This window comes from Macaca nemestrina, chromosome 5 (assembly GCF_043159975.1).
Source record: "Macaca nemestrina isolate mMacNem1 chromosome 5, mMacNem.hap1, whole genome shotgun sequence".
Lineage (NCBI taxonomy): Eukaryota > Metazoa > Chordata > Mammalia > Primates > Cercopithecidae > Macaca > Macaca nemestrina.
In genome coordinates this window covers 10,318,037-10,331,243 of record NC_092129.1, presented here as the reverse complement: position 1 = coordinate 10,331,243, position 13,207 = coordinate 10,318,037, and the positions used below count along the sequence as shown (strand labels likewise).

The 13,207-nt window shown below is 42.5% G+C and overlaps 1 protein-coding gene across 7 annotated transcripts in view; it reads right to left on the bottom strand.

Moving 5' to 3' along the window:
- Positions 1–7,731: 7,731 nt before the first annotated feature.
- Positions 7,732–13,207, bottom strand: part of PRKN (parkin RBR E3 ubiquitin protein ligase) — a 1,377,649-nt gene continuing 1,372,173 nt past the window's right edge. For 6 of the 7 annotated variants that reach the window (XM_011750983.3, XM_011750978.3, XM_011750979.3 and 3 more), the window contains one exon: positions 10,107–12,875. In XM_011750983.3, coding sequence (XP_011749285.2) covers positions 12,763–12,875 — 113 coding nt within the window. In that variant the 3' untranslated portion in view covers positions 10,107–12,762. Of the gene's footprint in view, positions 7,861–10,106; positions 12,876–13,207 lie in introns of those variants that run through there. The other variant, XM_071095931.1, reaches the window with a different exon arrangement.

Here is a 13,207-nt window from a genome sequence, read left to right as displayed (position 1 = left end):
TTCAAAAGGTGGTTTTATAATCAGCTATAGGACTCTGACAGGTGCTCTTGAAGGCAGGTGTCTAGTAACTTTGGAGACTGTGACACTAGAATAGAGGAGAAACTTTCAAGACTCTCATAGAGAGCTAATGTATTCAAAAATGTTGAACAGAACAAGAGTTAACTATCTAGACTAAACTAATGGAAAACTGAAATAATCTTTTTTTGACTTTGTTTGAAACATTACCAATTATTTTGTTTCTGAGTCCAGAAAACCCCTTTTCTTTGAACTTTTTACAGCTTTTAACAATTGGGTTAACTACACTCCTGTGAGCAAAATCTAAAGCGTATTTCTCTCTACCTAATTCCTCTGAATTTGAAAGCTATTTGCAAGCATACTTAATTTATATCAGTATAATTATTTGCATAATTCAACAATAATCTGTTTTCTTTTGTAACAGGACATAGTTGAAGACAATGGTTATTTTACCAAGGCTTTGATTGGAATTGTATACTTTCAGATACAAAGAAACTGCTTTAAGGAATCAAAGTTGACTTAGAAAGCCAATAAAAGCCCCTTTGGAAAGCTGGCCTCATACCTTGTCTACCCAGTTCTTGTACAGGTTCCTGACCTGTGGTAAGTAAAGAATGTCACTTTCTGACAGGCCCAGGAGCCCCAAATTATCTTCGGTGAGGAGTTCACCCAATGAATACAGGTATTTGCAGGCACAGATAAATCTGTGGCTGGGCTCAAGTCTTTGAAGTGTAACCTGAGATTCCCTATGGAACAAAGTTCCAGCAAAGGCAGTTGTGGCAAATAATTATTCTTGCTGACTTTATGCAAACACTCAGGCCAAGCATGAAAAGACTAACACTTAGTTTGAACATAAATTTGTCCTGTTATTTGTCTTTAGTGAAAACGGGTACTGGGGAAAGAAAAATCATATTTTAAAATGAACTATAGTACACCTGTTATTAGATTCTAGTCTTGCCTAATGCTTAAAGTTTTCCTTGTTTTCTAGTTTGGACTGAATGTTAACATTTTTCCTGGCTACAAGTCTGCAAAATAATGTTTTCACTTTTATCCCTTCTTTCCTTTCCTCCCTGCCCCTCATTTATCGTGATTTGAAATTACTAAAAATTAAACTGTGCTTTCTTAAAGGCCAGAGCCTGGAACACGTGAGGAGAATTCACAGAAGTGCCTGGAAAGGGAACTGCGGTGGATCTTACAGAGCCTTGAAACATGTGGAGGAGTTTGGCTCTTATTCATAAAGGACAAAATGCTGCCTCCACCTCCCCACCTGTCTAGTTTTATTCAGTGATGTCTATCCTCATGACTTGGGCCGTCTTCATCATCACGTCTATTTGGTTACCTAGGTCTGCCATTTTTTTTTTTCCCCAAATGCTTTCCACATAAGATGGCCTGGGTGTCAATTGCTTAACTTGGTGGAATCATTTCTACTCACCTATAAAATGGGAATAATAAAAATGCTATGTATCCGATTGTTGTGAGGATGAAATGGGAATGCTTGGACATGGGGCCTGGTTGCTGGTACAGGTGTCTGCTCTCTTCCCTGCTGCATCCCTCGCTACCTGCCGTCCTCTTGCCGCACTTCCGCAGTGCTGAGTGTCAGGCCCACAGCCTCCATGCCCTCCAGTTTCTTCCTTCTCTGCTGATCTTTTCTTTTTCCAGACACATCTGCCACTACTGTCTAGTCCAAACACTCTTTCACCTAGGACGTTTAAGCACGTTGTTGAACTGGAAATAATTTATTAACTCAATAAATTCTTTTCCCACTCATTAAAAGTGGTTTGAGAAATTTGTTTCATTGATCTTAAAGTGCTAAATCAAGTGTTTTTCCTTTGGTCGGGAAAGGCCTTTGCCATTTACCTGCATCCACTCATTCATTTGTGAAGATATGTGTGCAGGCCCTATGGTGACCGTGTCTGTCTGAAGTGAAGAGCTCAGCACCCAAACTCTAGAACACTGGAAAACATAGCTCGATCAAGTGTTCTCTTCTCTAACAGAGTAAAAGTTAAGGTGCATTTACTCAGTGCCTACGGGGTTCAGGCTTCAACCATGTGGGTGCTGTTTTTACCCGGAATACCAACTGATTCCAGGAAAGAGTATGAGGAGATTCAAGATTTCTATTTCTTTTGAACATATGTTATTAGAGTTCACTGTTAGGAAACTATTTTAAAGATAATTATTTGGATACTGAAAATAGCTTTGATTTCTAAGAGGAAGCCAGGCTCACTTAAATTACTTCTCCATATGTAATGAAGGCAAAAGACTACACTGGTATGAGACTGGAAATGTCTATAAGATGCAATTGATTGATTTGCTGATTATCTTTCCTCACGTGAGCATCTTTTCCATGTTCATGACCCACCACTGATATTCTGTGGAACTGAACTAAAACTAGGGTCCCCAAAGCCTTGTTGCGGGTGTGGAGGAAGGTGAGAGAGTGGAGGGGAGAGGATGGACACAGTATTCCTGTCAGGGTGCAGCTGCAGCTCTGCTCCAAGGCACGTGTGTCCTCTGGATTCCACAGAATTTCTCCCAAGGTCATCCTTTTCCAGCAGCAGCTCCTCCACCTGGAGCATCACTGGTGGGCAGTTGTGGCATCAGGCACTGTCTCTGCTCTCATCTGCTCTGGCTGCGGCAGCAGGATTGGTTTCATTCAAAAAACAACTGGTTTTCATGGCAGGGACAACAGTGAGCAGAGCAGGGAACAGGCACTTGAGCGTCCTACTGGCTTTCTTCTTGCCTGAGGCTAGTCCTCCTTGAGCCAATCCTATGTCTTCTAGAGCATTTATTTGCTCCTCTGTACTTTCTACTTCTGGCTACTGCTCTGTAGTCATAAATGTGCTACAGGCTTAAAACAAACACCTCGCCACCACCTTTTATCTCTCCTACCATCAAGTACCCCCCAAAATTAGGGTTCACTGAGCATGGTGTCTCATGCCTGTAAATCCAACACTTTGGGAGGCTGAGGTAGGAGGATCACCTGAGCCCAGGAGTTCCAGACCAGCCAGGGCAACAAAGTGAGACCCTGTCTCTACAAAAAAAAAAAAAAAAAAAAAAATTAGCCAAGCATGGTGGCACACACCTGTAGTCCCAGCTACTTAGGAGGCTGGAGGACAGCTTGAGTCTGGGAGGTCAAGGCTATAGTGAGCTGTGATTGTGCCACTTTGTGCCACTGCACTCCAGCCTGGGCAACAGAGTGAGACCCTGTCTCAAAAAAAGAGAAAATTAAGGTCATATTTGTTGTTTACTTCTCTATCTTCCGTTCATTCATTTTTGGTGACAGCTCAATTCAGATAGGATCCAACATATACAATTTACCCATTGAAGTGTATAATTCAATAGTTTTTAATATATTCACAGATTGCTATCACCCCTAAAGGAAACCCTGTGGCCATTAGCAGTCACTCCCATTCCCTCCTCTGCCCAGCTGTAGGCAACCACTAATCTACTTTCTGTCTATTCTGTACCATTCATATAAATGGAATCATACATTAAGTACGTGGTCCTTTGTGTCTGGCTTCTTTCTCTTTGCAGAATGTTTTCAAGGTTCATACATTTTGTTGAAACAGGTTTTACCATTCTTCATTTGAAATGTCCACGTGTAAGTTATAATACATGTGTAGGGATTCAATTCTTTGGGCCATTTGCAAATAATTTAGCTTATGTACATGTGGTACAAGCAAAATTTAGTACAAATAACAAGTATTAATATAGAGATATAGCAAGGCATAGGAAAGGAAATTCAGCAGTTGAAAAGGTTTTGTGTCCTGAGAGTCTTTATAGAATTGTTTGATCAAAAAGGCCCTGAGATATCCTCAGGTACACCATCGGATCTGCACAGTAACCATCCATGCCACCACCTGGTGTGTGAGGGCCTGGTGATAGTTCACTCACTACTCAGACCCATTTGAAGATATTTAAGTCAACAGAAGCACCTTCAACTCTAACAGAACACCTGGGGCACCCTGGACTTCTCTACCTTTGAGGACTTCTCTACCTTTGAGTTAACTTCTCTACCTTTGAGTTAACTTCTCTACCTTTGAGTTAACTTCTCTACCTTTGAGTTAACTTCTCTACCTTTGAGTTAACTTCTCTACCTTTGAGGACTACGCAAGTGGAGACTGTAGTGTAGTCATATTCCCCACGTGAACCCCAGTAAAAACTTCCTACCACATATTCGCAAAGGAGGCTGGTCGATAGATTTCTATTGGCCTTCTCTCTTTTAAGTAATGACTTTCATTTTTGTCTTTGAAAATAATGCATCCTTGTTATAAAAATATTCAAGTGACATAGAAAAGCATAAAGAAGAAAAGTAAAGTCATCCCGAATTTCACTACCATCCAAAAAGCCAGTATCACCTTTGGTAAGCATCATTCCAGTCATCAATGTTTGCCAAGCATACAGATGGAAGGATAGATGGATGGTGGCTAGAAACCCAAAAAACAATGATTTTATTTTGTAAAAAGGAGATCATACTACATGTGCTCTTTTTTTCATGTTAAATAATAATTTTTGGCCAGGTACAGTGGCTCACACCTGTAATCCCAGCACTTTGGGAGGCAGAGGCGGGTGGATCATGAAGTCAGGAGTTTGAGACCAGCCTGGCCAACATGGTGAAACCCTGTCTCTACTAAAAATACAAAAATTAGCTGGGTGTGGTGGCAGGTGCCTGTAATCCCAGGAGGCTGAGGCAGGAGAATCACTTGAACCTGGGAGGCAGAGGTTGCAGCGAGCCAAGATCACGCCACTGCACTCCAGCCTGGGCGACAGAGAGAAACTTCGTCTCAAAAGAAAAAAAAAATATATATATATATATTTATATATATATGTATATATAATTCTGTTTCTTAGGAAATTAGAAGAAAAATAAAACAAATGAAATGGACTGGACTGCTAAAATTGTGTAAGTATTTCTTCAGATTAGTCCCCTAAAATTGCCTCTAATGTTACGTAATTACAATAACCAGGAAGGGGTCAAGACTATATTCTTTTAGCCACAGGTTTAAATTGTAGACAATCTGGATCAACTCTGCTCTATAAAACCAGGTGAGAAGCACTCTTCTGCCTCTTCCAACCTCTCTTCCCCAGCCTCCTAATTTTTTTTTTCCCTTATGTACTGTAAATGTAATTTCTCCAGGGTTGGTTTGTTTGTGTTACTTATTTCTTTGGATTGATTCCCTGGGAATCCATGTTTACCATCTGTCCTTTAGCCGTGGCTTCTGTTCTTATCACTGAAATTATGTGTTCATCTCTGATCAGATTATTAATTTGGAAGGAAAATATTTATTCTAAAATAAGCAATTAGAGATGTACTTCTAATCTTGTACAAGTAGGTTGACATCACAAATTCTCTTGAGTCATTTCTTTACAATTTTAAGCTATCATCTAAAATTATTATTTTGAAGAGTCTATTTATTAAAAATGATTCATTGGTAACACAAAGAGCTACGTAAAAAGTATTTCTAGGACTTCTCTCCTAAGATTCAAGTGTTTACTGAACCTGACCATTGGAGGTCTCACAGACTGTCAGATTCCAGCAGGTGCAACTAGAGCCACCTTTTTCCCACCATCCCCGAGTCTCACACGCAAACTTGGCTCTGGCTCTGCTCCTGTGCTCTGCAGCTTGGCTCACAGGACTCCAGGCCCACAGCCATCCAGGAAGAACTTAAGATGTATCCCAGATTCCTCTCTTACTCCTTGGTCACATCCATTTATCACGTAAGTAGAGACTTATGGCCTGCAAAGCCTAAATTATCTACTATCCGGTTTGTACACGAGCATCTGCTGGCCCCTGGAATGGACTATGGTTTCCAGTCTTCATGAACACACTTGAGTTCTGGGATTCTCTGATTTCATAATGTTATTATGAAAGAATTTTCAGACCAGCATGGTTCTCTTGCATGACCATGGCATGGCCAACTTTGCAACTGTCATTTCTGTAATACTTTTTTCCCTATCAGTGTCACCATCAGGGACAGGAATAAACACGCATGCGTGAGCCAATTCAAATAAAAGTTTTGCGGTACCTATGAAGCAGGTCTGGGAACCATAGGACCTTGTTGCTGTCACCTTGTCATTCACTCTTTCACATGAACCTGATAAGCAATCATGACTCTCCTAAGGGGTTGAATGAGAGGCCAGCGTCCTCTGACAAGATTGGACGATGCTGTTGATAGGCCACTACCAGTTATCAACTGCCAGGCATGCTTCCAACTGCTTCTTGGTGTTTGGTGACCCACCGTAGAAATGAGCTATGTTCAGAGTTACTTACTTACAAGGATGTGATCACTGTGTGTGTCTCTGGATTCTATCGTGGGGTCTCTGATTCCCATCTTGTGCCTTATTCCTGGTGCTTAGAGTTCCTGCAAACACTTGAAACTGAAAAGTGTTTTTGCATTTATGTTTCTGTTATTGTTGAAATTATGCTACCCTAGGGGTTATTTGTCAACTACTTTCAGAGACAAAAAAAAAAAAAAAAAACTGGTGGGAGGTGCTGCATCGCATTCTTCAGAGAAGAGGTAGCTAGTATTTGCTAAACCAACTAGGAGACCCATTTTAACTAACATTGTTTGGGCTACCAAGATAAAATGAACGAAAAAGCTTGGTAACTAAAAAAACTTCACCTAGAACAATAAATAAGCAGGAAAGGCAAGAAAAGAAAAACAAATGATAATGACTTTTCAGTTACACCCAAATTAAAAGGAACGATGGCAGTTTTTCTAACTGATAGTTTCTTTGGTGGCACTTGGCATGTGTGGTTCTAAAATCCCACAGTTTCAAATTGTTTTGCACAGATCCAAGGTGGGTGGGCAATGAAGGGGGATGGAGTGAACCCCTTAACTGATGATTATTGATGATTGGCCTCTACTCATCCATGAAATCAACAAATACAGCAAGGAACTGCCCTCATGGAGTTAGTTAGCACTCTAGCTGGGGAGACCAGCAAAAACCTAATACATAAGTAAACTGCATAATATGTCTAGATACAGGTGAGCACTATGGATGTGATGGGTTGACCTGAGAGGCCTTCAGGAAGGGAGGAAGCTGACCGATGTGTGGGAAGAGCATGCCAAGCCTAGAGACCCACGGGGAGCTCATTCCTGGAAAATCAGCTGGAGAAAATGGAGACTCAGTGATAGGTACCCGGAACTCCAGTGAAATCATGACATCTAAATGCCTTTGTGAAAAATGGTCCTCTAGATAAAGCCAGATGCTAAAAGAGAGCTGTTTCAGAATTGAGAGATTCTCAAATACCACGTGGCAGGTAAGCCTTGCCAGGCTTCAGTTGATCCTGTTTTTAGTGGGATAAGCTTCTTTGGGAGGCATCCGTGTGGGAAGTGTCAGCCTCTTAATTAGTTTGGCTTGAGGGAGGATGGGGGTAAATTTCAGAGATGAGTAGGAGCTTGTTAAGTAAGCAACCTGAGCCAAAGGGTGCTGAGCCTACAAGGGGGCCTGTGAGTGCATGTTGCTTCTTGCGACCTGCTACTCACAGGCAGGGTGACCAACCCACTCCCCTTTGCCCGTAACTATCTTGATTTTATTACTATTTTTTTGAAATGGAGTCTTGCTCTGTTGCCCAGACTGGAGTCCAGTGGTACAATCTTGGCTCACTGCAACCTCCACTTCCTGGGTTCAAGCAATTCTCCTGCCTCAGCATCCCGAGTAGCTGGGATTATAGGCACCCACCACCACGCCCAGCTAATTTTTGTATTTTTTGTAAAGATGGGGTTTTACCATGTTGCCCAGGCTGGTCTCAAACTCCTGATCTCAAGTGATCCACTCACTTCAGCCTCTTAAAGTGTTGGGATTATAGGCATGAGCCACTGTGCATGGCCTGGACTTTTAAATTACCTATGGAAACGTAAAAGAAACATTTATTAAATTAATTAGCATACAGTAGGTCATAATGAATTCCTGAAAAAATGTCACTTGAGAAATCTGCTGACATAGAAAGATGCTCATCATATATTTTTAAGTGGAAATAAGATGCAAAATTGTTTCTAGATGGTAGTTTTTATGTTTTCTTTTTTGCCTTTTTTACTTTCTGTAATGGACATGTAACCATGTAATAATAATTTTGTAATGAAAAAAATATAGGCTGGGTGCGGTGGCTCACGCTTGTAATCCCAGCACTTTGGGAGGCTGAGGCGGGTGGATCACGAGGTCAAGAAATCGAGACCATCTTGGCCAACATTGTGAAACTCCATCTCTACTAAAAATACAAAAATTAGCTGGGCGTGGTGGTGCACGCCTGTAGTCCCAGCTACTTGGGAGGCTGAGACAGGAGAATCGCTTGAACCCAGGAGGTGGAGGTTGCAGTGAGCAGAGATCGCGCCACTGTGCTCCAGCCCGAGTGACAAAGACACCGTCTCAAAAAAACAAAAACAAACAAACAAAACAATATCAAGACAACCTTACAGGGAGAAATACTGAGTGGTGATTTGATACTAAACAGCATCTCTCAAAAAAGCCACTCTTTGAGTTTGAAATTAAAAATCCAAGAATTGTCGATGAAACAAACTACACACAGAAACACACTAGAGTTTCATTCTGCACATGCAGTGGCAGTTTTCAGGAACACCCAGCTTTCAGCTGAGATGGCCTGAGGCACCGGAGAGCTGGGGGAGGAGCTCCAGGGCAGATTCCTTTGACCAGGTATCTCAGGGACTCTGAGATAAGATTACCCTGATCTGAAAGCAATGGTTTCCAGTCTGTGCTAGACTTACCTTTGTAATGGAATTTTTTGTTGTTGTTGTTGTTGAGACAGTCTCACTTTGTTGCCCAGGCTGGAGTGCAGTGGCATGATCTCGGCTCACTGCAACCTCCATCTCCGGGATTCAAGCGATTCTCCCACCTGCCTCAGCCTCCTGAGTAGCTGAGGTTACAGGTGGGCGCCACCACACCTGGTTAATTTTTGCATTTTTAGTAGAGATGGGGTTTCACCATGTTGGTCAGGCTGGTCTCAAACTCCTGACCTCAGGCGATGCGCCTGCCTTGGCCTCCCAAAGTGCTGGGACTACAGGCATGTTATAGGCGGCCAGCCTGTTATGGAAATTGGTGCTAGCATAGCAACTTACCTTTATAAGACACTTCTGGGACTGTCTAGAAGATAATGCAATACATGTATATGCAACATGAGTCACCCACCTCCAGCATGAATCCCTAAATCTACAACTGTGTACTCAGATAGATATTCCTGGCACTTGTCATCACTTTGCATTAGTTTTGTGTTTTCTGTCATTTTATTCTGTAGTTTCCAATGACTGGTTCATTTTTTAATAATAGCGAACAATTATGCAGTGCTTCCTTTATCCTACGCACTGTTCTAAGTGCTTTAGGTAAATTTATTAATCGTCACAACAACTTAATGTAGTGCATGCTATTATTGCCCCCAAAGTTCTCAGACAGGTGAGTTTTGGAGGTGGGGTTCCCACCCTGGCGCCTGGAGCTCACCCACTTTCTCGGCTGCCTCTTGCTCTGTCATCACCTGGGCCACCATTCCCATGACCTTTGCATTTCCTCGGAGTGTTTCCTGTGGCTACTGGCACCCAGGGGACCTCAGTGCGTGCCTCTTTGCCTAATGTATGTACAGGCCCTATCTCGGAATGTTCCATTCCAGATGCCTCCACCATGGGCTCATTGTGAAATAAACAATGCGTGGCCACTAAAGCAGTTCTTTGAAAATGCAGCGTCAACACACCCACATTGACAGCAATGCAAAGTCACTGAAATTTTCTAGAATGACATGACAGAAAAAATCCTTATACATAGTCTTTCCCAATGCAAACTTCTCTTTCAAACACTTATTAGAAAAGTTGGCTAGTAAGGCAAGAAAGTAACTTTTAGATTGTTTTGAATGAGGGTTTGCTTTTTGGAACCCTTTCAAATTTTGATAGCCTTAACAAACTGCTCTTATTTAACAAAGAGAAACAGCCAGGGTTAATCTGGAGCTTGGAGTCGATATGAAAATGGCCATTTCATCACCAGGCAATTCCTCCAGGCCACAAGTGAGGTCCATGGAGTAACACAGCCTGTGATTCCCTCCCTCACCCTTCACATCGATTGAAAATGTATCTTCAAAGACAGGACTCAGAAGCTCTTTTGATGCTTTTATTGACAATTTAAGTACAATCTTAGAGTTGTCAGATAATCTCAACACATGTCAGAGAAAATAGATTTTTTCTGCAAAGACTTTATTTCTATTTTTTGATACATTCATATTTTGTTACACCCTTCCTGTGCAAATAATACTGTGATTCGTTTTCATGTGTAGTGGATGCTGATTTTGCTTTTTTTGAGACAGAGTCTCACTCTGTTGCCCAGGCTGGAGTTCAGTGGCGTGATCTCGGCTCACTGCAACCTCTGCCCCCCGGGTTCAAGTGATTCTCCTGCCTCAGCCTCCCGAGAAGCTGGGATTACAGGCGCCTGCCACCGCGCCCAGCTAACTTTGTATTTTTAGTAGAGATGGGGTTTCGCTGTCTTGGCCAGGCTGGTCTTGAACTCCTGACCTCGTGATCCACCCACCTCAGCCTCCCAAAGTGCTGGGATTACAGGCAAGAGCCACCGTGCCCAGCCTGCTCGAACTTATTTTAAGAATCACTGTTCTATTCTGGAAAGGGAAAAGACCACCACCAAGAAAGGGAAGGAGACCAAGCTGGACAGTCTAATAGTCTAACAGGGGTTCCTAGGGTGCCTGAGCTCTTGGGAGCAAACCTTGTTCAGGCACTGCAAGCCCAATGCAGCATGCAGGCTGGGAAGGCGCAATCATGCAAACATCATCAGGAAGAAAGCTATGGATGATGGGAAACACTGTGTGGTCCCTGTGACAGAAGGGAGCCACCTGATTTGTTGCATCGGGCCAGTGTAAGGAACTGCAATTTAGTGGGATTGCCAGCGACACTAAGTCAGGCCCTGATCAGGGTCTGGACTCCGTGTGGACACAAGCCACTGGCTGCCGGGGCTCATGCCTGCGACCTCTCTTTTTTTCCCTTACGATAGAGACTTTGATCTCTCTACCATTTCGATGTGAGCTTTGGGCTTCCTGTCGCAGGTCTGTTGTCACCATGGGGCCATGCTGGAGTCGGCAGATCTTCAGACAGTGAAGCCACATGAAGCTGTGGATGCTGATGTGGCTGCCGCAGAGCCCAGTCTGTCCTCAGTGCAGGGCGTCTGAGAGGACAGGACTGTCCCGGGTGGCTGGAAGAAATGGATTATCTCAGGCAGTTAGGAAAAGAGGGACAGGTGTCCCGGAATGTGGAAAATTTGAGTTCATCCCCTCTCTTTCCTCCAGCAAGGATTTCAGGTGCTACATCTAAAAACAGAGGCCCTGTTGCCGATTTCAGAATTTACAGAGTCTCTAAATCCAAAAAGGCCTCCATGCGCTAGTGATACTCATGCCCTCAGTTATGTTCACGATCTTCCTGAGAAGTCAGACAATACAAGTAGAACAAAAGATAGTGGTTGTGCTCTCTCTTCTGCGTAGTGTGCGTAAGAACATGAGGTTTACCGCATGTCGTGTTGTTAATCTTTTGATTGTGCTGTGAATGGCTGAAAAAAAAGCTGAAAGTTTGATCGAACTGAAATCCAGTCCAAGTCAACATAAGGAATATTCTAGTGAGTTTACTGTCCTAAGAGAAGGTCTCTCCTGGGGAACCCCTGGGTGTGCAGAGCTCCCTGGGACTTGCAGATTGGACAGAGAGGGTGTGCCAAAGGGTCATAAACCCTTCTAATGGAGAGAGTCCGGCACGCCTTCATTTCAGTAGTTCTGGAAAGGCTCCACTTTAAAGATTCTGGTTTAATAATGTTCACTTTTGTTCAGATTGAATATCATTTTGAAATCATTTCTAAACATGTCTCCTTTATAGGCACATTATCCATGAAATTTACAGAGGAGTCAAATGTATTAGCAAAATCTCCAAGCTGCAAAATGAATACTCAAAATCAAACTATAGATTTTTTGGTAATACTTTCAGAAAAACGATTTCTTTCTGAAGTTGCAAATCATGAAATTGAAGGAAAGTACATTAACTTGATTTCTTCCCTGTAATTCAAACATTCAACATTCAAATTAACTTTCATAATTTCTCACTTAGTTGACAAGTTGATTTATGCATAGTTGGCATTTCATTAATGCAATTTATAGAGATAGAATTCTTAAGGATAAACACATTTTTTTGGCTATTGCCTGTGGTTCTTTGGGAATAGATGCTTTCTGAAAATTTAAATAAGAACATTACTGTTAAAGCCATGAATCTAGTTGAGAACCCACTGCAGTTCATTTTACAGAGAAACACCTTGTCAATGCCATCTTCACGGTGTTTACTGAAGGTAAAACGCAGGATATTAAACGCGAGAACTCTCTCTCCAGCTACTCATTCTGCCTGACTTGAATTCAGGTGAGAATGACCCATACGAGATACATGGATTGCACTTGAATCTGTGCTCCGGGATTTGTGTCATCCTGAGGCTGAGAGCACCTCTTGCTGGTGTCACAGACGGCTCTGCTGTTTTGTGTGGACAAACTGAAAGGGATTCAGGAGCTTCTTCTGTAATTTTGCTCTGCTGTGTTTCATGGACATAGTGAAAGGGATCTAGGAGGTTCTCCTGTAATTTGGCTGTAGTTGGACTTTGAAAAAAACTTGAAGTGTGTGTGTGTGTGTGTGTGTGTGTGTTTGAAAAGAGAATTAGCAAATGAAGGTAGGACACTGTGTATGCTCCCCCAGGATGGGGCGATGGGGTGCCTGGCTGCCCTGGCTACACGTCAAACCAGTGGTCCCCCATGCAGACGCGGTTCCACTCGCAGCCACAGTTCCAGCACCACTCGAGCCTGCACTGGGGCTGCGGACACTTCATGTGCATGCAGCCTCCTGTTGTGGGGAGAAAACAAAGGTGTGGTGGGTTCGCAGCAAATACCTGGAAAACACACATTCCCAAACCAACACGCTAGCCTAGACATCACTTTCTAAGTGAATAATAACAAGCAATACAAGGGCAGAGAGAAACTGAACTGAGGGAAAAAAATTAGAAAGTACAATAGAGCAGCTCTAAAGTGATGATATTCATTAAGAAATGAATGAAATTGAAGCATGTCACTTGTAAATCTGACTTTATTCTCCTGAAAGGTGATTTAGAGACGAACGCTTCAAGTTTCACAGATAGGGGTCAATTCCTCATTTAAATATATTTAAATATTAATATA